Source organism: Salvelinus alpinus, chromosome 2 (assembly GCF_045679555.1).
Source record: "Salvelinus alpinus chromosome 2, SLU_Salpinus.1, whole genome shotgun sequence".
NCBI classification, from domain to species: domain Eukaryota; kingdom Metazoa; phylum Chordata; class Actinopteri; order Salmoniformes; family Salmonidae; genus Salvelinus; species Salvelinus alpinus.
The window spans coordinates 97511954-97539886 of NC_092087.1; the positions used below are offsets into that span (position 1 = coordinate 97511954).

The 27933-nt window shown below is 43.4% G+C and overlaps 1 protein-coding gene and 1 long non-coding RNA gene across 4 annotated transcripts in view; both read left to right on the plus strand.

The window, feature by feature from the left end:
• LOC139541891 (perforin-1-like) overlaps positions 1 to 5862 on the plus strand; it is a 45839-nt gene extending 39977 nt beyond the window's left edge. The window contains exons 7-8 of the mRNA XM_071346777.1: positions 4237 to 5602; positions 5857 to 5862. Coding sequence (XP_071202878.1) covers positions 4237 to 5602; positions 5857 to 5862 — 1372 coding nt within the window. The remainder of the gene's footprint in view (positions 1 to 4236; positions 5603 to 5856) is intronic.
• Positions 5863 to 18158: 12296 nt separating this feature from the next.
• LOC139568359 (uncharacterized) lies at positions 18159 to 27299 on the plus strand. Of its 3 annotated transcripts, none has more exons than XR_011673589.1 (3): positions 18218 to 18322; positions 19618 to 19775; positions 24421 to 27299. It is a non-coding gene; the product is annotated as an uncharacterized lncRNA (long non-coding RNA). The 3 variants fall into 3 exon arrangements; XR_011673590.1 differs by lacking the exon at positions 24421 to 27299 and adding an exon at positions 19851 to 23349; XR_011673588.1 differs by lacking the exon at positions 24421 to 27299 and having other exon boundaries at positions 18159 to 18322; positions 19618 to 23349.
• The last annotated feature ends 634 nt before the right edge of the window (positions 27300 to 27933 follow it).

Sequence of the window (27933 nt, forward strand, 5' to 3'; positions counted from 1 at the left end):
TTCGCTGTAAAACATTTTAAAAATCGGAAATGATGGCTGGATTCACAAGATGTGTATCTTTCATTTGGTGTCTTGGACTTGTGATTTCATGATATTTATATGCTAGTATTTACTTGTGGCGCTATGCTAGGCTATGCTAGTCAACTTTTTTACTGATAAGGATGCTCCCGGATCCGGGATGGTGACCAAGTAGAAGTTTACCAAGGTTAATTTAACCTTTCATTGCTACCCATCCCGGATCCGGGAGCATCCTCATCAAAAAAGCTGACTAGCATAGCCTAGCCTAACGCGACAGGGATATCATATAATATGATTTTCATGAAATCACAAGTCCAATACAGCAAATGAAAGATAAACAGCTTGTGAATCCAGCCATCATTTCCGATTTTTTAAATGTTTTACAGCGAAAACACAATATGTATTTCTATTAGCTAACCACAATAGCCAAACACACAACCGCATATTTTCACCATGTTTCTACCGCATAGGTAGCTTTCACAAAACCGACAAAATAGAGATACAATTAGTCACTAACCAAGAAACAACTTCATCAGATGACAGTCTTATAACATGTTATACAATAAATGTATGTTTTGTTCGAAAATGTGCATATTTGAGGTATAAATCATAGTTTTACATTGCAGCTACCATCAAAAATATCACCAAAGCAGCCAGAAAAATTACAGAGAGCAACGTGAAATACACAAATACTCATCATAAAACATTTTTGAAAAATACATGGTGTACAGCAAATGAAAGATAAACATCTTGTGAATCCAGACAATATTTCAGATTTTTTTTTTAAGTGTTTTACAGCGAAAACACAATATAGAATTATATTAGCTTACCACAATAGCCAAACACACAAATGCATTTATTTACCGCAAAGATAGCATTCGCAAAAACCAGCAAAAGATATAAAATTAATCACTAACCTTGAACAACTTCATCAGATGACAGTCTTATAACATCAGGTTATACAATACACTTATGTTTTGTTCGAAAATGTGCATATTTAGAGCTGCAAACCGTGGTTATACATTGTGAATATGTAGCAACATTTCCCCAGAATGTCCGGAGCTATTTTGGACACTCACCTAATCTGACCAAAGAACTCATCATAAACTTTACATAAAAATACTTGTTGTATGGCAAATGAAAGATACACTGGTTCTTAATGCAACCGCCGTGTTAGATTTTTAAAAATAACTTTACCATAACAAACAGCTTGCGTTATTGCGAGACAGCGCTCGCCAAAACGGCGGAGAATAGGAATCAACATTTTCCAAAGAAATAAGAAATAACATCATAAAATGTTCTTACTTTTGCTGAGCTTCCATCAGAATGTTGTACAAGGAGTCCTTGGTCCAGAATAAATCGTTGTTTGGTTTTAGAATGTCCTTTTCTTCTGTCGAATTCGCGCCACAATGCTAGCCAAGCTTGATAACGTTCCCATCTTCTCCCGAAGAATGGAAAACTCCAAAAGTCCCAATAAACGTTGAATAAACTGATAAAACTCGGTTGAAAAAACCTACTTTACGATGTTATTATCACATGTATCAAATAAAATCAGAGCCGGAGATATTCGCCGTGTAAACCAAACGCTTATCAGAAGACAATATGGAGGTACTTCGCGCGCCTTGGTAGACAAAGGAAATTCCTGACCTGACACTCCAAAAGTTCTTGTTCGACCTCAGATCAAGCTAGACACCCCATTCCACCTTCCACTGCCTATTGACATCTAGTGGAAGGCGTATGAAGTGCATGCATATCGATAAATATAAGGCAATTGAATAGGCAGGCCCTGAAACAGAGCCTCGTTTTCAGATTTTTCACTTCCTGCATGGAAGTTTGCTGCAAAATGAGTTCTGCTTTACTCACAGACATAATTCAAACAGTTTTAGAAACTTCTGAGTGTTTTCTATCCAATAGTAATAATAATATGCATATTGTATGATCTAGAAAAGAGTACGAGGCCGTTTCATTTGGGCACGATTTTTTCCAAAGTGAAAACAACGCCCCCCTATTGACAAGAAGTTTTTAAATCATGAGGGCCATAACTGCTTTTTCAATAGAAATTCCTGATGCAGGTTATCATTTTTGTTCATTCATCTTGTTCTGGAGACAGCTCTGCAGACTGATCACTAGCTGGCACCGCCATAAAGTCATCAAATCTGATTTTAAATCTAACCCTAACCACACTGCTAAACCTAATGCATAACCCTAACATTAACCACACCACTAAACCTAATGCCTAACCCTAAACTTAAATTAAGAGCAAAAAGCCAATTGAAATTTAAAAAAAAAAGCAAATTTTGACTTTGCTAGCGAAAATCACTAAGTACGGGCCTCAAGGACATGACTCATCCCAATAATAAACCTGCCTCCCAGATCATGGTTGCAGTCAATGTCATGGCGACCTTAGTTACCATAGCTCTAGCATAGCAGAAATACGTCATCAGGTCTAAAGGTCATGTTAGTTTGTCACTTTCACTAGGTTGTAGTAATGACAGTTTCAGCCACTTTCACTAGGTTGTAGTAATGACAGTTTGTCCCTTTCACTAGGTTGTAGTAATGACAGTTTCAGCTACTATCACTAGGTTGTAGTAATGACAGTTTCAGCCCCTTTCACTAGGTTGTAGTAATGACAGTTTCAGCCCCTTTCACTAGGTTGTAGTAATGACAGTTTCAGCCCCTTTCACTAGGTTGTAGTAATGACAGTTTCAGCCACTTTCACTAGGTTGTAGTAATGACAGTTTCAGCCACTTTCACTAGGTTGTAGTAATGACAGTTTCAGCTACTTTCACTAGGTTGTAGTAATGACAGTTTTGATTGAAAGCGTATCTTTAAGACATTGTCTCACATCCAGGTTTTCCCGTTAACTTGCTAAACCCCAAACCCTGGTTTACTTCATGAGGCGTTCACGGCACTATTAGCCTGTTGAACATCTGGGTTTGAAAACTCTGTTTTTTTGCTTTCTCAAAAGTGTTTTCGGGGCTGATCTGGCTTTTGAAAGGTTGGGTGCAGCTAACTTTTTTCAACTGAAGTGCCTGGCGGCTGGAGCACAGAGCAGAACGTGCAGTTCGCTATCTGGAACCCCTTCCCAATTAGCACAACCCAAATACGTATTTTGAACCAAAAATAAGTATTTTCAGTGTCTTTCGCTCATATGTTTGAGTGTAACCACTACAATTACAATGTAAGATAAACAGCAAACTACTGTATACTAATCTTGATGCTGTCGCGACTTCCGCCGGAGTCGCTCCCTCTTCTTGTTCGAGCGGCGTTCGGCGGTCGACGTCACCGGCCATCTAGCCATCACCGATCCACTTTTCATTTTCCATTTGTTTTGTCTTTGTTTTTTACACACCTGGTTTCAATTCCCCAATTACATGTTCATTATTTAACCCTCTGGTTTCCCCCATGTTTGTGTGCGGTTTGTTTTATTGTAAGGCTGTATCTGACGGCTGGTGTATTGTTACCAGGTTTTGTTATTACGCCCGTTTATTTCGTGGTACCGGTATTTTTCCAGCACCATAGTATTGTGTTTATACTGGTGTTTTTTCTTGTATTAAATACCTTGTCCACACATCTCAGCTCTCCTGCGCCTGACTTCTTTCAACAGTTACCCACAGCCTTGACAGATGCTCAAACAAGCGTGATCATTTTCCATTACAAGTATTTTATTCTCTATAGAGTGCACTACACTCTTAAAAAAAAGGGTTCAAAACGGTTTATTTGTCTGACCCCATAGGAGAACCCTTTTTGGTTCCATGTAGAATCCTCTGTGAAAAGGCTTCAATTTTGAACTCAAAAGATTTCTACATGGAACCAAAAAGGGTTCTTCTGTCTTGTGGGGACAGCCTAAGAACCCTTTTGGATTCTAGATAGCATTTTTTTTTCTAAGAGTGTACTTTGTACACTATATAGGGAATAGGGATCCATTTGGGATCACAAGCAATATGTGCCAACTGGAGTAGCCCCTTTTCACTCATTCCACGGAGGGCCGTGTGTCTGACGGTTTTCTCTCCTCCCTTGTATTTGATTGATGAATTAAGGTCACTCATTAGTAAGGAAATCCCCTCACCTGGTTGTCTTTAGTCTTAATTGAAAGGAACTAAAACCAGTATAGACTAGGTCCTCCATGGAATGAATTTGATCGCCCTCTTGTGGCATGCCATAGTATTTGAATCTTTACAGTTTGTTTCCAACTTCCTGTTTCTCCACCTGCTACAGGTACGCTGTGGTCACCTACGGTTCCAAGTCCCATAAGACCAATGTGATTTATTCCAACAATCCTGTCTGGAATGCTACCTTTGACATGGGTCCCTTTGACAAAGACCTGAGACTAAAGGTGGTTGTCTGGGATGAAGATATTATGAATGAAAATGACAACCTGTTGCACTGTACCGTCGACCTCGAGCAGGGAACACACGGACACTGGTGTAACAAAAGCAGGGAGGGCTTTTATTTCCTGTACACCCTCACCTGTGACACTCACCTGACTGGGGACAAGTGTGAAAAATACAAACCTTCCACCCCCACAAAACACAAACCTTCCACCCCCACAGTACACAAACCTTCCACCCCCACAGTACACAAACCTTCCACCCCCACAGTACACAAACCTTCCACCCCCACAGTACACAAACCTTCCACCCCCACAGTACACAAACCTTCCACCCCCACAACACGCAAACCTTCCACTCCCACAACACACAAACCTTCCACCCCCACAGTACACAAACCTTCCACCACCAAAACACACAAACCTGCCACCCCCACAACACACAAACCTTCCACCCCCACAGTACACAAACCTTCCACCCCCACAGTACACAAACCTTCCACCCCCACAGCACACAAACCTTCCACCCCCACAGTACACAAACCTTCCACCCCCACAGTACACAAACCTTCCACCCCCACAACACACAAACCTTCCACCCCCACAACACACAAACCTTCCACCCCCACAGTACACAAACCTTCCACCCCCACAGTACACAAACCTTCCACCCCCACAGCACACAAACCTTCCACCCCCACAACACACAAACCTTCCACCCCCACAGGACACGAACCTTCCACCCCCACAGCACACAAATCTTCCACCCCCACAGGACACGAACCTTCCACCCCCACAGCACACAAATCTTCCACCCCCACAGTACACAGACCTTCCACCCCCACAACACACAGACCTTCCACCCCCACAACACACAAACCTTCCACTCCCACAACACACAAACCTTCCACCCCCACAGTACACAAACCTTCCACCCCCACAACACACAAACCTTCCACCCCCACAGCACACAAACCTTCCACCCCCACAGTACACAAACCTTCCACCCCCACAGTACACAAACCTTCCACCCCCACAGTACACAAACCTTCCACCCCCACAGCACACAAACCTTCCCCCCTCACAGTACACAAACCTTCCACCCCCACAGCACACAAACCTTCCACCCCCACAGCACACAAACCTTCCACCCCCACAGTACACAAACCTTCCACCCCCACAGTACACAAACCTTCCACCCCCACAGTACACAAACCTTCCACCCCCACAGTACACAAACCTTCCACCCCCACAGTACACTCTACTCCACTCTACAGTAAGAGTGTGCATCTCTTTTCTACCTTTTCTGTCCAGAGTTCAGCACTCCTATACCTATGGTTCTTTTACATCTCTGTATAATGTACCCCTCACAACACACTGGAGTAAATTCATTCCAGGCAGTGGGTGTGTTGCCTGTACAGCTCACCAGGAACCACGTTGACAACAAGGGGAATCATTAGAATATGTTTTCCCCTGGGTGGTACTCGGTGCATCTTTCTCCCCCCCAGACCTAAACAAATGACATTTTACCTTAAATTTACATGGCGGCTGTCAAACAATTAAAATACTGTATGTGTAAATATGAAAATTGATAGAGTTACTCTATAGCCACTGCTTTTAACAATTTCTTTATTCAGTCTGGACTAGATGTGGGGCAAAAGTTGACAGTGAGCGAGTTATTTAACACCCAATGCGAAGACTCACTCAAAATGTTTGATATGATTCTACTGGAGGTGAAAGTTTGAAAACCTCTAAAGTCAAAGATGTCTATGGTTTTGATAATGTGTTCTTTATTAAAACACATAATGATATTTAAACATCACCAATAACACATCAAATGAATCTATCCATAAACCAAGGTATCATCCCAAGGGACTGGAAGTCAGCTGCTGTTACCACCATGTTCAAGTCTGGAGATTGTTTTAAGGTCAATAATTATAGACCTAGAAGTATTTCACCAATTGTTTCAAAGGCTGCAGAGAGAGGGTAGTTGCTGAGCAATTGACTGGTCCCTTGAATACTAGTGATTTCTCATTGTAACCCATGCAATTCGGCTTCAGAGTTGGTCTTTTTGGAGAAGGTTTAAATACAAATGTGTCAAAGGTGAAGTGGTAGGAGCTGTGTTTTATATATTTTCTAAAAGCATTTGACACTGTAAATCACAGAATAATACTCTCTAATCTAGCAAAGTTAAATTTCTCCCCCAATGCTTTAAAATGGATGGATTAGTTCATCTTACTGTTAGGAATTTTGTTAATAAATAATTAAAACAATTTCTAGCTTTAGATAAAACTATAACTAATTGAACTCTGCACGCCTAGTGAAAAGAGATTTGTGTTGTGGGTTATAAAATAAGCAGAAAGGGTCGTTAAACTATGGTTGAACTGACCCAACTTAGCCCTGAGATGTTTAGTTAAGGCAGTGAGTAACTTTTTAGGTCTTCCATTATCTTGAGTTGTCTGCTAAAGTGGTAATAAATTATAGTGAGCCTTCAGGAGAATAGATTATATTGTGTGTCATGTGTGTGCGCTGGGAAGTTGGAATGAACTTTTGAACCTGTTTTATATTGGTCAGGACGAGGAGAATTATTCTGTAACCTATGATGTCATATCTTGTATATAAACTGTTGTTTATGTACAAATGGTAGCGTGCTCCGAGAATAAATACTATTATCTAATTTTAATAAGACTGTATCCTGTCTATTTTATGTTAATAAGTATCTTACAAATTCTTATAAATAGACAGATTGAATTTAATTAATGAGTACATTAGAGGAATTATTTAATTCCCTCAACACTTACAGAATACAGTGTTTGAATCAAGCAGAAAGTGTAATTGTCTGGCAACTGCACAATGGGGTCCCACAAGGATCCGTTTTAGGGCCTTTACACTTTAGCTTATACAGTGGGGAGAAGAAGTATTTGTGTTACTAATGGGTCTTTGAGACTGTGGTCCCAGCTCTCTTCAGGTCATTGACCAGGTCCTGCCGTGTAGTTCTGGGCAGATGATAGTTCTTCCTCATGATCATTGATGCCCCACGAGGTGAGATCTTGCATGGAGCCCCAGACCGATGGTGATTGATCGTCATCTTGAACTTCTTCCATTTTCTAATAATTGCGCCAACAGTTGTTGCCTTCTCACCAAGCTGCTTGCCTATTGTCCTGTAGCCCATCCCAGCCTTGTGCAGGTCTACAATTGTATCCCTGATGTCCTTACACAGCTCTCTGGTCGTGGCCATTGTGGAGAGGTTGGAGTCTGTTTGATTGAGTGTGTGGACAGGTGTCTTTTATACAGGTAACGAGTTCAAACAGGTGCAGTTAATACAGGTAATGAGTGGAGAACAGGAGGGCTTCTAAAAGAAAAACTAACAGGTCTGTGAGAACCGGAATTTTTACTGGTTGGTAGGTGATCAAATACTTATGTCATGCAATAAAATGCAAATTAATTACTTAAAAATCATACAATGTGATTTTCTGGATTTTTGTTTTAGATTCCGTCTCTCACAGTTGAAGTGTACCTATGAGAAAAATGACATACCTCTACATGCTTTGTAAATAGGAAAACCTGAAAAATCGTCAGTGTGTCAAATACTTGTTCTCCCACTGTATATACAGGACATGCTTCATGTGTCACGGTGTTGATATATAATATGCTGATGATATTGTTATATACACATGCCGCAAGTGAATAATAATATCTGCCCAGGGACTACAGATAGACAGTTGTCTCAATCTGGCATATTTACAGAACTGTTCATTGATGTGTATTGTCCCTGTTAAATAAATATATTAATCAAACGACTGTAGTTGTTGTGTTGTACTCTCTGACTGTAGGGTTGTGCTGCAGTAACTCAGTCTGTCCTGTAGATGGCAGCACTGCTACAGCTGCAGTAACTCAGTCTGTCCTGTAGATGGCAGCACTGCTACAGCTGCAGTAACTCAGTCTGTCCTATAGATGGCAGCACTGCTACAGCTGCAGTAACTCAGTCTGTCCTATAGGTGGCAGCACTGCTGCAGCTGCAGTAACTCAGTATTTCCTATAGATGGCAGCACTGCTACAGCTGCAGTAACTCAGTCTGTCCTATAGATGGCAGCACTGCTACAGCTGCAGTAACTCAGTCTGTCCTATAGGTGGCAGCACTGCTGCAGCTGCAGTAACTCAGTATGTCCTATAGGTGGCAGCACTGCTACAGCTGCAGTAACACAGTCTGTCCTATAGGTGGCAACACTGCTACAGCTGCAGTAACTCAGTCTGTCCTATAGGTGGCAGCACTGCTACAGCTGCAGTAACTCAGTCTGTCCTATAGGTGGCAACACTGCTACAGCTGCAGTAACTCCTACTGTCCTATAAATGGCAGCACAGCTACAACTGCAGTAACTCAGTCTGTCCTATAGGTGGCAGCACAGCTACAACTGCAGTAACTCAGTCTGTCCTATAGATGGCAGCACTGCTACAGCTGCAGTAACTCAGTCTGTCCTATAGGTGGCAACACTGCTACAGCTGCATTAACTCAGTCTGTCCTATAGGTGGCAACACTGCTACAGCTGCAATAACTCAGTCTGTCCTATAGGTGGCAGCACTGCTACAGCTGCAGTAACTCCTACTGTCCTATAAATGGCAGCACTGCTACAGCTGCAGTAACTCAGTCTGTCCTGTAGATGGCATCACTGCTACAGCTGCAGTAACTCAGTCTGTCCTATAGGTGGCAACACTGCTACAGCTGCAGTAACTCAGTCTGTCCTATAGGTGGCAACACTGCTACAGCTGCAGTAACTCAGTCTGTCCTATAGGTGGCAGCACTGCTACAGCTGCAGTAACTCAGTATGTCCTATAGGTGGCAACACTGCTACAGCTGCAGTAACTCAGTATGTCCTATAGGTGGCAACACTGCTACAGCTGCAGTAACTCAGTCTGTCCTATAGGTGGCAGCACTGCTACAGCTGCAGTAACTCAGTCTGTCCTATAGGTGGCAGCACTGCTACAGCTGCAGTAACTCAGTCTGTCCTGAAGATGACAGCACTGCTACAGCTGCAGTAACTCAGTCTGTCCTATAGGTGGCAGCACTGCTACAGCTGCAGTAACTCAGTCTGTCCTGTAGATGGCAGCACTGCTACAGCTGCAGTAACTCAGTCTGTCCTGAAGATGACAGCACTGCTACAGCTGCAGTAACTCAGTCTGTCCTATAGGTGGCAGCACTGCTACAGCTGCAGTAACTCAGTCTGTCCTGTAGATGGCAGCACTGCTACAGCTGCAGTAACTCAGTCTGTCCTGAAGATGACAGCACTGCTACAGCTGCAGTAACTCAGTCTGTCCTATAGGTGGCAGCACTGCTACAGCTGCAGTAACTCAGTCTGTCCTGTAGATGGCAGCACTGCTACAGCTGCAGTAACTCAGTCTGTCCTGTAGATGACACCACTGCTACAGCTGCAGTAACTCAGTCTGTCCTGTAGATGGCAGCACTGCTACAGCTGCAGTAACTCAGTCTGTCCTGTAGATGGCAGCACTGCTACAGCTGCAGTAACTCAGTCTGTCCTGTAGATGGCAGCACTGCTACAGCTGCAGTAACTCAGTCTGTCCTGAAGATGACAGCACTGCTACAGCTGCAGTAACTCAGTCTGTCCTATAGGTGGCAGCACTGCTACAGCTGCAGTAACTCAGTCTGTCCTGTAGATGGCAGCACTGCTACAGCTGCAGTAACTCAGTCTGTCCTGAAGATGACAGCACTGCTACAGCTGCAGTAACTCAGTCTGTCCTATAGGTGGCAGCACTGCTACAGCTGCAGTAACTCAGTCTGTCCTGTAGATGGCAGCACTGCTACAGCTGCAGTAACTCAGTCTGTCCTGTAGATGACACCACTGCTACAGCTGCAGTAACTCAGTCTGTCCTGTAGATGGCAGCACTGCTACAGCTGCAGTAACTCAGTCTGTCCTGTAGATGGCAGCACTGCTACAGCTGCAGTAACTCAGTCTGTCCTGTAGATGACACCACTGCTACAGCTGCAGTAACTCAGTCTGTCCTGTAGATGGCAGCACTGCTACAGCTGCAGTAACTCAGTCTGTCCTGTAGATGGCAGCACTGCTACAGCTGCAGTAACTCAGTCTGTCCTGTAGATGGCAGCACTGCTACAGCTGCAGTAACTCAGTCTGTCCTGTAGATGACAGCACTGCTACAGCTGCAGTAACTCAGTCTGTCCTGTAGATGGCAGCACTGCTAGAGAGATACATACTATTGTATGGCATCCATCAGCCACAGATCTAGGAGCAGTTTAACCTAGACACATCATAACACGAAGAGGGGAGGAGAAAGAGTTTGGGAAAGAGAGAGGAACAGGAGGAAGAGAGAGGGAGGAAGAGAGGGGGAAGAAGAGAGGAAGGAACAGAAGGAGACAGGGGGAAGAAGAGAGAGAGATGGAGGAAGAGCAGGATACAGGGGGAAGAAGAGAGAGAGAGGGAGGAAGAGCAGGAGTCAGGGGGAAGAAGAGAGAGAGAGGGAGGATGAAAGGAGGATAGATGCACCATCAGCTTGAATCTACTAAGAGGCACTTAATTAGACCTGTTCATCTCCCTCTATTAAGAGGACTCTTATTTTGTAAACTTGTCTGTACTTTTATTTTGTTTGGTGTCTGTCTGAGGCTTTCGCTGCGGGTGGTTTCGAGGTACACGTGGGGTGCGTTTAGCTCAATAAATGTTGCATGACAGTTTATATTGAACCACCCATTTCCCCTAAATGCTGTGCAATGGCCTTTGAGATACAGTATGTTTGCTCCAGTTGTGTGGGTGGTGAGGTGTGACCTGATCAATATGGGTGGTGAGGTGTGACCTGATCAATATGGGTGATGATGTGTGACCAGACCAATATGAGTGGTGAGGTGTGACTGGACCAATATGGGTGGTGAGGTGTGACTGGACCAATATGGGTGGTGAGATGTGACCTGATCAATATGGGTGGTGAGGTGTGACCTGATCAATATGGGTGGTGAGGTGTGACCTTTTCAATATGGGTGGTGAGGTGTGACCTGATCAATATGGGTGGTGAGGTGTGACCTGATCAATATGGGTGGTGAGGTGTGACTGGACCAATATGGGTGGTGAGGTGTGACCTGGTTAATATGGGTGGTGAGGTGTGACCTGATTAATATGGGTGGTGAGATGTGACCTGATTAATATGGGTGGTGAGGTGTGACCTGATTAAAATGGGTGGTGAGGTGTGACCTGATTAAAATGGGTGGTGAGGTGTGACCTGATTAATATGGGTGGTGAGGTGTGACCTGATTAATATGGGTGGTGAGGTGTGACCTGATTAAAATGGGTGGTGAGGTGTGACCTGATTAAAATGGGTGGTGAGGTGTGACCTGATTAATATGGGTGGTGAGGTGTGACCTGATTAATATGGGTGGTGAGGTGTGACCTGATTAATATGGGTGGTGATGTGTGACCTGATTAATATGGGTGGTGAGGTGTGGCCTGATTAAAATGGGTGGTGAGGTGTGACCTGATTAAAATGGGTGGTGTGATGTGACCTGATTAAAATGGGTGGTGAGGTGTGACCTGATTAAAATGGGTGGTGAGGTGTGACCTGATTAAAATGGGTGGTGAGGTGTGACCTGATTAAAATGGGTGGTGAGATGTGACCTGATTAATATGGGTGGTGAGGTGTGTCCTGATTAAAATGGGTGGTGAGGTGTGACCATTTAAAATGGCAAAACGTAGCACACTATACAGCAGTCTCAGTGGAACGTACACAGACTCAAAGAACACTGGGACAGAAGTTCTTCTAACAGCAGGTCATGTGGACACTGTTCTGACATCAGCAGGCTATCACACCCTTCTAGGAACGTTTAAACAGGGGAGATCCTAAGCCTGGCTGTCCTCCCTTTCCTCTCTCTGCCTCTGACGGATTTCCCCTCTGTCTGAATGTTTATATATACATAAATATCACATCAAAGTTTATTTGTCACGTGCACTGAATACAACAGGTGTAGACCTTACAGTGAAATGCTTACTTACTAACCAGCAGTGCAATTTTTAAGTTAAAAATAGGTATTATGTGAACAATAGATAAGTAAAGAAATAAAAAAACATTTAAAAAGACAGTGAAAAATAACAGTAGCGAGGCTATATACAGTAGTGAGGCTATAACGGTAGTGAGGCTATAACAGTAGTGAGGCTATAACAGTAGCGAGGCTATATACAGTAGTGAGGCTATATACAGTAGTGAGGCTATAACGGTAGTGAGGCTATATACAGTAGTGAGGCTATAACAGTAGAGAGGCTATATACAGTAGTGAAGCTATAACGGTAGTGAGGCTATATACAGTAGTGAGGCTATAACAGTAGTGAGGCTATAACAGTAGTGAGGCTATAATAGTAGAGAGGCTATAATAGTAGAGAGGCTATAACAGTAGAGAGGCTATAACAGTAGTGAGGCTAAAATAATAGATAGGCTATAACAGTAGTGAGGCTATAATAGTAGAGAGGCTATAACAGTAGCGAGGCTATAACAGTAGTGAGGCTATAATAGTAGATAGGCTATAACATTAGAGAGGCTATATACAGGCACCGGTTAGTCGGGCTGATTGAGGTAATATGTACGTGTAGGTATGGTTAAAGTTACTATGCATGTATGAAAACAGAGACTAGCAGTAGAGTTAAAGAGGGGTTGACGGGTGGTGGGTGGAAGGACACAATGCAGATAGTCCGGGTAGCCAATGTGCGGGGGCACTGGTTAGTCGGGCAAATTGAGGTAATATGTACATGAATGTATAGTTGAAGGGACTATACTTATACGATAAACAGAGAGTAGTAGCAGAGTTAAACAGGGGTTGGGGCCATCACTGGGGCCAAGCTTCATGCTATCCAGGACCTCTATACCAGGTGGTGTCAGAGGAAGGCCACCCTGGTCATAGACTGTTCTCTCTGCTACAGCACAGCAAGCGGTACCGATGCACCAAGTCTAAGTCCAAGACGCTTCTAAACAGCTTCTATCCCCAAGACATAAGACTCCAGAACACCTAATCAAATGGCTACCCAGACTATTTACATTACCCCCCCCCCCCCCCATCAATGCATAGCCACTTTAACAACCCTACCTACATGTACATAATTATCTCAATTACCTCGACAACGGTGCCCCCGCACATTGACACATTGACTCTGTACCGGTACCCCCTGTATATAGCCTCCACATTGACTCTGTACCGGTACCCCCTGTATATAGCCTCCACATTGACTCTGTACCGGTACCCCCTGTATATAGCCTCCACATTGACTCTGTACCGGTACCCCCTGTATAAAGCCTCCACATTGACTCTGTACCGATACCCCCTGTATATAGCCTCCACATTGACACATTGACTCTGTATCGGTACCCCCTGTATATAGCCTCCACATTGACTCTGTACCGGTACCCCCTGTATATAGCCTCCACATTGACACATTGACTCTGTACCGGTACCCCCTGTATATAGCCTCCACATTGACACATTGACTCTGTACCGGTACCCCCTGCATATAGCCTCCACATTGACTCTGTACCGGTACCCCCTGTATATAGCCTCCACATTGACTCTGTATCGGTACCCCCTGTATATAGCCTCCACATTAACACATTGACTCTGTACCGGTACCCCCTGTATATAGCCTCCACATTGACACATTGACTCTGTACCTGTGTCCTCTGTATTTAGCATCCACATTGACTCTGTATTGGTACCCCCTGTATATAGCCTCCACATTGACACATTGACTCTGTACCGGTACCCCCTGTATATAGCTTCCACATTGACTCTGTATCGGTAACCCCTGTATATAGCCTTCACATTGACACATTGACTCTGTACCGGTACCCCTGTATATAGCTTCCACATTGACTCTGTATCGGTACCCCCTGTATATAGCCTTCACATTGACACATTGACTCTGTACCTGTGTCCCCTGTATTTAGCCTTCACATTGACTCTGTACCGGTACCCCCTGTATATAGCCTCCACATTGACTCTGTACCGGTACCCCCTGTATATTGCCTCCACATTGACTCGTTTCCGGTACCCCCTGTATATAGCCTCCACATTGACTCTGTACCGGTACCCCCTGTATATAGCCTCCACATTGACTCTGTACCGGTACCCCCTGTATATAGCCTCCACATTGACTCTGTACCTGTGTCCCCTGTAAATAGCCTCCACATTGACACATTGACTCTGTACCGGTACCCCCTGTATATAGCCTCCACATTGACACATTGACTCTGTACTGGTACCCCCTGTATATAGCCTCCACATTGACTCTGTACTGGTACCCTCTGTATATAGCCTCCACATTGACACATTGACTCTGTACCGGTACCCCCTGTATATAGCTTCCACATTGACTCTGTATCGGTACCCCCTGTATATAGCCTTCACATTGACACATTGACTCTGTACCTGTGTCCCCTGTATTTAGCCTTCACATTGACTCTGTACCGGTACCCCCTGTATATAGCCTTCACATTGACTCTGTACCGGTACCCCCTGTATATAGCCTCCACATTGACACATTGACTCTGTACCGGTACCCCCTGTATATAGCTTCCACATTGACTCTGTATCGGTACCCCCTGTATATAGCCTTCACATTGACACATTGACTCTGTACCTGTGTCCCCTGTATATAGCCTTCACATTGACTCTGTACCGGTACCCCCTGTATATAGCCTTCACATTGACTCTGTACCGGTACCCCCTGTATATAGCCTCCACATTGACACATTGACTCTGTACCGGTACCCCCTGTATATAGCTTCCACATTGACTCTGTATCGGTACCCCCTGTATATAGCCTTCACATTGACACATTGACTCTGTACCTGTGTCCCCTGTATATAGCCTTCACATTGACTCTGTACCGGTACCCCCTGTATATAGCCTCCACATTGACACATTGACTCTGTACCGGTACCCCCTGTATATAGCCTCCACATTGACACATTGACTCTGTACCGGTACCCCCTGTATATAGCTTCCACATTGACTCTGTACCGATACCCCCACTATTATTATTTACCGGTGCTCTTAATTATTTGTTTTCTTACCCCTTACTTTTTAATTATTTATTTGAGGTATTTTCTTAAAACGGCATCGTTGGATAAGGGCTTGTAAGTAAGCATTTCACCTGTTGTATTCGGAACACAATTTGATTTGATTTGATTTGTAATAGAAGAGGGACGTCCTCATAGTAATGGGTGGAGCGGAAGGAGTGGAATGGTATCTAACACGTGGTTTCCATGTGCTTGATACCACTTCCTTTTCTCCATTCCAGACATTATTATGAGCCATCCTCCCCTCACCAGCCTCCTGTGGTGTACAGAAAGTGTCAATTTTGCATTTGGGAAATGATTTTTGGTGTGAAATGAAAGTAGAGGGCTTTATGCTTCTAGAACCGTATCGTGATTCAAGAATCGATTCACATTTATATGGAGTTTACCTCTGAACATTGCAAAAGTCTGCTTTCGCAAGACCAGGTAAACGATGTAGCAACCAGAACAGCGGGGAATTGTACACGATCAGTGGACATTATCTCTCTCTCCATCTGTCTCTCCTTTTCCCTCTCAGGTTGAGAGTGTGTCTGGTTGGGTTGTTGTTGATCTTTATCCAGAGCAGGGAGCCTTTACACAATCTACATCATCTGTCTGTCCTTGATATCCCTCCACCCCCTTGTGTTGTTGTGTTTCTCACTTTCAGTGCCTGCAACTCTGCACGCAATGGGGGAGATGTGGGACTATTCAGCACAGGTAACACATGAACACAGGCGAACACACACATACACACACAAACATACTGTACTTCTGGCATTTGGATCATGATATCAACATGTGTGTGTGTGTGTGTGTGTGTGTGTGTGTGTGTGTGTGTGTGTGTGTGTGTGTGTGTGTGTGTGTGTGTGTGTGTGTGTGTGTGTGTGTGTGTGTGTGTGTGTGTGTGTGTGTGTCCCTGTGTATGTAGGTGTGTGTCCCTGTGTGTGTAGGTGTGTGTCCATATGTGTGTGGGTGTGTGTCCATGTGTGTGTGGGTGTGTGTCCCTGTGTGTATGTGTGTGTGAGTGTCCCTGTGTGTGTCCCTGTTTGTGTTTGTGTGTCCGTGTGTGTGTGTGTGTGTGTGTGTGTGTGTGTGTGTGTGTGTGTCTGTGTGTCCCTGTGTGTGTGTGTAAAGAATTGGCATTAAACTTTTAAAACGTATGACCTTTAAATGTGCCATAAACACCAACAAGTTATGATGTTTTCATCTGATTATCAAACTTCAAAAGGCTCCTGTATGCTACCTGTGCACGTTTATACACCAACCGCTTTCAAATCCATATGTTCATGTGACTGACGGTAATGATAACTGATGGTGTCAGTTTTCTTGGCGATTTAGTTTTATTTATTTGTTTTATTTATTGTGATCGGCTCATGTTTTACCGGTACGCTGTACCCCCACTATTTATTTTGTCAGTACTCCATACCAGACCGGACCGGATTACTTTCCCCCCTGGTCAGATGCACCCCCCGGTTGAGAAACAGAGTTAGACCTAGAAGATGTAATCTGATCGCGGCTTGTCTGAAATATGGCTTTAAAAGGTTCCTACGTTCGCGGAAGATGGCGACACGGTCAACGCTGCAGGCGTCTCAATGAGAAATGGCCTTTAAAATCCATATTGTCGACACGATCAAATTGACTCCCGGCCTTATAAAGGGTAGAACCAGGGAATATGCCACGACTACAGTATTGTGTGTTTGACGGACAGGGATGACAGTTGCTGGACCAGGGTTCGCGTTGCGGTCAGGACTACCCAGGGCTTCCAACTGGAGCAGTGGTCTAAGACACTGCATCTCAGTGATAGATGTGTCACTACAGACAACCTGGATCAAATCCAGACTGTATCACAACCCGCTGTGATTGGGAATTCCATTGTCTAGTTAAATAAAGGTTAAATAAATACCCTTTGAATTCACTATAATAGATTAGGTAAAAGTTTGGCCAAAACCATGTAGATACCAACTCACCCTCATTGCCGCCCATATAAATGTGCCTAAATTTAGGCTAATGTTTATATGTGCATTTTACACTATGTTCTGGTAAAAATCAGACTACAGTATAATGCTTCTATGGATGCCATCCCCAAAACAATGTAATGTCCACCACCCATGTCTAACTCACTGTGTTACCAGCGTATTTGAAAGGGAGTTAGCATTATGCCCCCCCCTACATTTTAACACCAGAAAATGACAACTTCTAAATATTACGCAGCGAAAACAGCCGAATAAACATCAGAATTTAGTAACCTCATTATAGGCCCATTAGATAAATATTTAAAAAAATACAAAATAAAAAATTACATTAGATCATTACATAAATTAGGACGGATTTGACGTATATCCACTTTCTTGGATCAGCTTCTTTGAATGGGTGACAGTGACTGGGTCCTTGTGCTACACCCCACGGGGTTCTAGATCAATGGATCAGCCAGACAATAGATCAGCCAGACGTTGACTTCCCTCCTCCTTATGTACACAGGGTTTTGTTCTTGTTTTTCTGTGATACAGGAACCAGCTCATTGAGCAGTTGAGTTCCATGATAGCTACAGCCAACACACACACACACACACACACACACACACACACACACACACACACACACACACACACACACACACACACACACACACACACACACACACACACACACACACACACACACACACACACACACACACACACACACACACACACACACACACACACACACACACACACACACACACACACACACACACACACACACACACACACACACACACACACACAGGTACAGACATGTAACACACTCAGCTGTTCTGTATAAAAGATAATCCCTGGCTGTAGAGAGAAGCAGACAGACAGAGAGGAGGGAGAGACAGACTTCATCACTGACTCCAGATCTGAGGACAATCTGAAGAACCACTCACACAAATGTAAAGAGGTGAGTGGATTTACAACTGGGACAGAACAGAAAGAACCAGACATGCAGACTGTCTGCTCCTAATTCATACTTTAAATGGCAACATTTAGATCCAGAGGAAACTTTGTCAGATTTGCAACTTTGTAAATTTAAATATATATATTTTTTAATCTCATAATTGTGTATTTAAATTCTACTAACCACACAAAGGTTTGAGTTGTCACTAGCCTACTAACAGAACAAAGGTTTGAGTCACTAGCCTACTAACAGAACAAAGGTTTGAGTCACTAGCCTACTAACAGAACAAAGGTTTGAGTTGTCACTAGCCTACTAACAGAACCAAGGTTTGAGTTGTCACTAGCCTACTAACAGAACAAAGGTTTGAGTCACTAGCCTACTAACAGAACAAAGGTTTGAGTCACTAGCCTACTAACAGAACAAAGGTTTGAGTCACTAGCCTACTAACCACACAAAGGTTTGAGTTGTCACTAGCCTACTAACCACACAAAGGTTTGAGTTGTCACTAGCCTACTAACCACACAAAGGTTTGAGTTGTCACTAGCCTACTAACAGAACAAAGGTTTGAGTCACTAGCCTACTAACCACACAAAGGTTTGAGTTGTCACTAGCCTACTAACAGAACAAAGGTTTGAGTTGTCACTAGCCTACTAACCACACAAAGGTTTGAGTTGTCACTAGCCTACTAACCACACAAAGGTTTGAGTTGTCACTAGCCTACTAACCACACAAAGGTTTGAGTTGTCACTAGCCTACTAACCACACAAAGGTTTGAGTTGTCACTAGCCTACTAACCACACAAAGGTTTGAGTTGTCACTAGCCTACTAACAGAACAAAGGTTTGAGTTGTCACTAGCCTACTAACCACACAAAGGTTTGAGTCAGGTTTGTGTGTGTGAGAGAGTGTATATGTCCGCGTCTCAGAGATTGTTTGACAGAAGTATTTATTTTATATTTTTAGTCTCAAAAGACTTTAATCTTAGTCACATTTTAGTAATTTCATCCCTCATTAGTTTTAGTTATTATCAGTTGACAAAAACTCTGGAAAGTCTAGTTGAATCACAGACATTTTGTTTTCATAAAATAATTAATATTGACCTTTTACTTGCATCATGTGCACACTTAGATAGCCTTGTCCAACTAGGCCTACTATCGCCTCGTATACCATAGCTGGCAACATTGTAACCAATGGCATGCCATTATTAACCATACAGGAAGTGTGGTGGGAAATGTTGTTGTCTGAAGAGATAGCCTTGCATTGTACATCTTGTGCTTGTTCTCTCTGGCATCACAAACAGGATGATTGATTCTGTGCATTCTATGGGAAGGCGTGAGGGAATTTCTCATCTGATGAAAAGACAACGAGGACCCGCCCAGACCAAACCTTAACTGTGAACTGCCCAGGAGGAGACATCTCATCAGTGAACAATAGAGGGACACATCTACTGAATTTTCAGTAAGTCAATTTAAATACATTTAAAAAATAAAATAAAAAATAAAACCATTAAAACTAAACCTCCCCTGTCCTCAGTTTTTCTCCACAGAACAAGGAACAGGATGCCATTTATAACCCCCCACCCTAGCCTGGGGTTGACCAATCAGAAGTCCTTGCAGTACAACTGGGCCAATGGCCAAATAACAAGTATCCTGCTCCTGACTCAATGTACAGAACATAGCACATGTAGCTCTGAGTTCATGAGTGACATTCCACAGATTCTAAACAGCTGGTGAACTGAAACCCAACTCCTATTTACATTGACAATTCCCTATTGGCCATTAGTACTCTCAGTTTTTAGTCCTCTCATCCTGTGCATTCTGTATTTATCTTCAAAATATTCTTATGGTAGCCTGTACTGAAGAAGGATTGTCACTTGAATCAAGAGAACATGGCATATTTCCCTGCCTGATGAATGTTATGCCTGGCATCTTTCCCTGCCTGATGAATTGTTATGCCTGGCATCTTCCCCTGCCTGATGAATTGTTATGCCTGGCATCTTTCCCTGCCCGATGAATTGTTATGCCTGGCATCTTCCCCTGCCTGATGAATTGTTATGCCTGGCATCTTTCCCTGCCCGATGAATTGCTATGCCTGGCATCTTCCACTGCCTGATGAATTGTTATGCCTGGCATCTTCCCCTGCCCGATGAATTGTTATGCCTGGCATCTTCCCCTGCCTGATGAATGCTATGCCTGGCATCTTCCCCGGCCTGATAAATTGCTATGCCTGGCATCTTTCCCTGCCTGATGAATGTTATGCCGGGCATCTTACCCGGCCTGATAAATTGCTATGCCTGGCATCTTACTTTCCCCTGTTGCATGCTGACTGGGACGTTTCTGAACACCTCCATTGCACTGCTGCTGTCCCCTCGTGAAGATGACCCAGAATATCAACAGACATGGACCAAGCAAAAAGAGAAAGTTGAAATAACGACTGATGGGATATACAGAGGAGAAGACTTTGTAGCTGTTGACAGATACCAAGAATAGCCTGTATGAGGTGTCTGGTTCTGTTACATGCTGTAGCTTATCAAAGGCTCCTGGAACACAATGGAAAGATGTGGATGATCGGATGAAGACAGTGATGGAAGCAACTGATTGGGTGGCCTTGGAAGAAGAGGGAAAGTGGTCAGCTTCAACAGCAACTCTCTATTCCCCATATTGGGCTACTGCAATGACAATACCAAGAAAATAACCAATTCCTGTTGAAAGCATGCCTGTGTTATTACAAGATAATTCACACATTGATTGGCTAACAGATGTACCAGAATAACTGTGGGCTCAATCAAAGAACGACAATGTATGCATGAAAAGGCCTTATAAAGCTTAGTACACTCTTAGCAAAGAAGCCGAAAAGGGTATCATTCCCATTCATAGTGCGTTAGTTGAAAGAAGAGCTCTGGTTCCCTGTCCGAATTCGCCCTGTAACACACCAATTTTATCTGTTAGGAAAACCTTCTGGTGATTATCGTTTTGTGCAAGACCTTAGACTTGTAAATGATGCTGTACATGCTAGAGCACCCCTGGTGCCTAACACTGTTAGCATGTTATCCCAGGTGCATCCAGGTAGTTGGTGCCTAACACTGTTAGCATGTTATCCCAGGTGCCTAACACTGTTAGCATGTTATCCCAGGTGCATCCAGGTAGTTGGTGCCTAACACTGTTAGCATGTTATCCCAGGTGCCTAACACTGTTAGCATGTTATCCCAGGTGCATCCAGGTAGTTGGTGCCTAACACTGTTAGCATGTTATCCCAGGTGCCTCCAGGTAGTTGGTGCCTAACACTGTTAGCATGTTATCCCAGGTGCCTCCAGGTAATTGGTGCCTCACACTGTTAGCATGTTATCCCAGGTGCCTCCAGGTAGTTGGTGCCTAACACTGTTAGCATGTTATCCCAGGTGCCTCCAGGTAGTTGGTGCCTAACACTGTTAGCATGTTATCCCAGGTGCCTCCAGGTAGTTGGTGCCTAACACTGTTAGCATGTTATCCCAGGTGCCTCCAGGTAGTTGGTGCCTCACACTGTTAGCATGTTATCCCAGGTGCCTCACACTATTAGCATGTTATCCCAGGTGCCTCCAGGTAGTTGGTGCCTCACACTGTTAGCATGTTATCCAAGGTGCCTCACACTGTTACCATGTTATCCCAGGTGCCTCCAGGTAGTTGGTGCCTAACACTGTTAGCATGTTATCCCAGGTGCCTCCAGGTAGTTGGTGCCTAACACTGTTAGCATGTTATCCCAGGTGCCTCCAGGTAGTTGGTGCCTAACACTCTTAGCATGTTATCCCAGGTGTCTCCAGGTAGTTGGTGCCTAACACTCTTAGCATGTTATCCCAGGTGCCTAACACTGTTAGCATGTTATCCCAGGTGTCTCCAGGTAGTTGGTGCCTAACATTCTTAGCATGTTATCCCAGGTGTCTCCAGGTAGTTGGTGTTTTTCGGTAATTGATTTGGTGAATGATTTCTTCAGTATCCCTGAAGAGTCACAGGAGTTGTTCCTGTTTACGTTTCTTGGTAAAAAAATAATGGACATGGACGTGATGCCTCAAGGCTAGGTTGAATCACCTGCCATCTCTGCCCAAGAAATGGCTCGAAACCTTGAAGGTTTTGTTGCCCCCGGTGGAAGTATTTTGGTTCAATATGTTGATGATTTGTTGATTTGCTCACAGTCAAAAAATATATCTCACGAGGATAGATTAGAGGCAATTAAAGCCTTGCCTAAACCTGTCACCAAGCAGCACATGATGTCTTTGTTGGGTGTGTGCTGGTTACTATTGTTCGTGGTTGAAGGACTATGCAGAGATAGTTCAACCGCTGCAGGATTGTATTAATGGGAGAAAGATGGAGGCGAGTGAAGTTGTGGTCTGGAGTGATAAGGCTGAGTTGGCATTGTTAAAATTGAAACAGACATTAATATCTAGCCCTTTCTTGGGCTTGACGGACCAAACTGAACCGCTCCAACTCTTTGTATCAGAGACGGGTTTGTCGGGTTCACCCAGGGGTCATAAAAACCCAAAAGTTTGATGTATTAGAATAATGTATTATGCTTATGTTTTATTAATAGAAGGGGAGGGGTTAAAATACCCTGCTTACATTTATAGGGTTTTAGACTACTGATTAACAATAGATATAGTCATTGTAGAAGTTTAGTATTGTTCTACATTTGTATTTTAGTTCTCTCTCTCTCTCTCTCTGCCTCATTATAAAGAGGCCCTTAGACAGAACTCTGCAGGCGAGTGAAGGAGATAAGACTTGGTTCCACAATGGGTCAACTTTGGGGGAAGGGGACATTTACTGCTAAGTGTTTAGCTAACAATAAGGGCCCTGTTTATACAGCTTCGTAGGCATGGTTTTGGTCCCAGGAGTAGAGGATGATGATATAGGCAGTGACGTCATCAGGGCGCGACTTAGGGTTTAAACCACTGGAGACCTTTTGTTTGAGGCAGAACTTACTCAGAAACATGCGTGCTATGTTCCTGTTTGCAAACTTCTGTCTGCAATTGCAATAATAAAGGTTTTTGAATTATTTAATTAAAGATATTGTCATAATGCTAATTTCACCAATGAACCAATGATTGACAAAGAAGGACGTAAGGAACTAACAGGTTGTTTCATGTCAGCAGTTTTGACACAGTATTATGGGATATAGACCTGTTGGTTATTATTACTGGATACTGTGATCAGGGGGAATTGTTTCCTGTTTGAGATCGGTAGTGGCTACTACTGACACAGTATTATGGGATATAGACCTGTTGGTTATTATTACTGGATACTGTGATCAGGGGGAATTGTTTCCTGTTTGAGATCGGTAGTGGCTACTACTGACACGGTATTATGGGATATAGACCTGTTGGTTATTATTACTGGATACTGTGATCAGGGGGAATTGTTTCCTGTTTGAGATCGGTAGTGGCTACTACTGACACAGTATTATGGGATATAGACCTGTTGGTTATTATTACTGGATACTGTGATCAGGGGGAATTGTTTCCTGTTTGAGATCGGTAGTGGCTACTACTGACACAGTATTATGGGATATAGACCTGTTGGTTATTATTACTGGGTACTGTGATCAGGGGGAATGGTTTCCTGTTTGAGATCGGTAGTGGCTACTACTGACACAGTATTATGGGATATAGACCTGTTGGTTATTATTACTGGATACTGTGATCAGGGGGAATGGTTTCCTGTTTGAGATCGGTAGTGGCTACTACTGAGGCTGTTTTGGCATGTTCTAATATTGTGGCAATGTCTCCTCTAACAATACCTTACACAGGCAAAAAAAAATGTCTCATTTGACACGTGCGAGACTCCTAGACTATCAGAACATATTGTTGACAATGTCCCATGTTACTCTGAAACAATGTACAATTCTTAACCCTTCAACGCTTCTCCCTACAGCAGATGCCGGTGAAGACCATGACTGTGACCTAGCCAGTGACGTTGACTGTAGCCCTAGATTGGACTTGAGAGACACCCCGTTAAGACTAATGACTAATACACCTTTTCCCCAGAACAGGTTGTCCCTGCAAGGAACGGAGGAAGACATTGTAGAGAATTGTGTCTCCCTTAACGGTGTTCTTAAGACTCTTTTCCCACGGGTGAAGGCGTCTTTGCCGAACTTAGCAGGTGGAGCGGAGCGCTGGTTGAACCCAGGTGATTCCGTGGTGGTCAAAGACTCCAGGAGAAAGAGTTGGAAGGACCCCCGTTGATATCAAGTTCTTCAGACCCCCCCCACTGCGGTGAAGGTTGCTGAGAGAGATACCTGGATCCACGTGTCGCCCTGCAGACGAGTTCCTGATCCAGGAGAAGATGAGGATTCGCCAGTTCCGGCGCTGCCGTGTGGCCCTCCTCTGCATTAGCACAGGAATGCTAATAGGAACAGTAGGCTGTCTTCTTGTAGGAAACCTGACAGAGGGTCAAATGAGTCCTGAGCCAAAGGGGCAAACACAGGCCTGGAGCAGTGGCCTAGAAGTAGATGGTCACCGTAGAAGGAGAGCCCTGCTGGGCCCTCAAAACCATGAGGACAATTTGTTCTTATCTAGAGCACAAATGGTTGCCAACCTGACATCCAAAGGAAAGGACTGTTGGGTGTGTGGGTTGAGTCCGGTGAAGGTAGGGGCAGGCTTCCCCCTTTTAGGAGTCCCGATAGGGGTTAACTTTACTATAGCATTGGCAGGAAAAATACCTTTTTATACTATGACCAACAATGTTAAGGTATATAATCAACCCAATATATTCTGTTATGTGAGACCAGATAATGTTTCACTCCCACCCATTTCAGTGGCTTGGGTGATGACTGCCCCTTGGTGTATTAGAGGATATGGAGATCACTATTTGGGTGAATTCAAATGTAATTGTACAATGAATATTAATGGATCAAATGCTTGCAATTTAAAGGTGATACAGGAGAATGGTCAGGCTGATAAGGAACCGTTTACAATTTGGTTTGACAAACATAGAACAACTCTGAGAGGAGCCCCTAATGGCACCTACTGGTTGTGTGGTAAGACGGCTTACTATAGCCTTCCCCTGAACTGGGGAGGTACTTGTACTGTTGGGTTTGTGGTGACAGCAATGAGAACCGTTCAAAACAATGACAAGAATCTGAAGGCTCTCTTTAGACACTACAGACCTCCTGGAATGAGGAGAGATAAGAGGTCTCTGGCTGACGTCACTCACACTCAGGCACCTGCCTCCAGGTTCTTTGACGGGGTTTTCCCTGGGTATGGAGTTGCAGGTGCCCTAGACCAAATTCGTGATATCTCTAGACACGTAGAGAAAATTGGCAATGCAACTCGAAATGCCCTGGAACAATTGAATGGGGTACTAAAAGAATTGGCTGAATTGACTCTTCAAAACAGAGAGGCTCTTGACTATCTTTTGGCAGCTCAAGGGGGCACTTGTGCGATCATTGGCGATGAATGTTGTACTTTTGTCCCAGGTCGCTCTTCTAATATGACTGATCTTGCCGAATACATTGCCACTGTTGCTAAAAATAATTCCCCACAACTAGAGTAGACGCTTGCATCTTGGTTGGAATCACTGTTTGGAAGTTGGGGAGCACAAATTGCCCAATGGGCTGCAGCGTGTGTTTTTTGCTTAGTCTGCATAATTGTATTATTAACATGCTGTAAGGCTATCTAACATGCTGTAAGGCTATTCTCCCTGGCTAATAAGGTCTCAGCAGAAATCATGTTTAAAACCTGTTAAGGCTGCAAGGCAAAGTGTTGAGTAGCCAGTGAAATCGTGCCCATTTCAAACGGCCTCCTACTCAAATCTTGCTCGTACAATATGAATATTATTATTCTTTTTGGATAGAAAACACTTTCTAGTTTCTAAAAGAGTTGGAATTATTTCTCTGAGTGAAACAGAAGTCCTTCTGCAGCACTTTTCCTGACCAGGAAGTGAAATGTCAGAAATCGATGCTCTTTTCAACTTGATGCCTATACATGGTCTTGACACTTAGGAGTCTGCTGACACTCTATACGCCTTCCTATTGGTGTAAAGAGGATGTCAGAGAAGAAATTTTTGTGCTCATCTTGTCCTGTGGTGGAAAAAAACCTATTTCTTTGACGTGAGCGTCCACTTCCGGTACTCTGAAGGAAGTGGGATTGACTTCTGTTTTGCCTTCGTAACAAACGGCTAACATCTCCGGCTCGATTTTTTTTTGATACATGTGACCATATCATCGTAATGTATGTTTTTTCAATATAGTTTAATCAGATTATTGAAACTTTATTCGGGAGTTTTGCCGTGTTCCGTCCTCTGACTGTGTTTACGTTGGAGAAATTTATGCCACTCGGCTCGTGCCAATGCTAATTGAAGAGGGAAATTTGCCATTCTGAATCAAAACAACGACTCATCTGGACAGAGGACACCTTCTTCAACCTTCTGATGAAAGATCAGCCAAAGTAAGACTCATTTTATGATGTTATTTCATATATCTGTCGTGCATGTGAACGGGTCGTGGGCGCCCAAATGTGTCTCTCTATTGTGGCTACGCTAATTTAGCGATACATTTTGTTTTCGCTGTAAAACATTTTATAAATCGGAAATATTGTTTGGAATCACAAGTTGCCTATCTTTCAATTGCTGCAAACTAAATATTTTTCGGAAATGTTTAATGATGAGTAATTAGCTATTTGACGTTGGTGTCTGTAAATATTATGGCTGCTTTCGGTGCACTTTCTGAGTGTAGCTGAAATGTAAAATATGATTTATACCTGAAATATGCACATTTTTCGAAAAAAAATATGCTATACAATAAATATGTTATCAGACTGTCATCTGATGAATTTGTTTCTTGGTTAGTGGCTATTTATATCTTTATTTGGTCGAATTAGTGATAGCACCTGATGGAGTAAGAAACTGATGGAGTTAGAAAAGTGGTGTCATTTGCTAACGTGGTTAGCTAATAGATTTACATATTTTGTCTTCCCTGTAAAACATTTTAAAAATCGGACATGTTGGTTTGATTCACAAGAAGTTTATCTTTCATCTGGTGTCTTGGACTTGTTAATGTGTGAAAGTTAAATATTTTTAAAAAATAGCTTTTGAATTTCGCGCCCTGCATTTGAGCTGGATGTTGTCATAAGTGTACCGGTGTCGGGCTGCACCCCAAACAGGTTAAACCTGTTATGGCTGCAGCCCGACACCGGTACACCTATGACAACATCCAGCTCAAGTGCAGGGCAGAAATTCAAAATCTATTTTTTTTTAATATTTAACTTTCACACATTAACAAGTCCAATACAGCATTTGAAAGATAAACATCTTGTCAATCCAGCCAACATGTCCGATTTTTTAAATGTTTTACAGAGAAAACACCACATATATTTATGTTAGCTCACCACCAAATAAAAAAGAGGACAGACATTTTTCACAGCACAAGTAGGCTGCAGGTAGCATGCACAAGCCAACCTAACTAACCTAGAACCAACCTAAATAACCTAGAAAAAACTACCTCAGATGACAGTCCTATAAAAAAATGTGCATATTTTAGCTATAAATCAGTTTTACATTACTGCTACCATCATAGCTACAGTCAGAAATCGCACGGGAGTAGCCAGAGAAAATACTGACACCAACGTCAACTACTAATTACACATCATAAAACA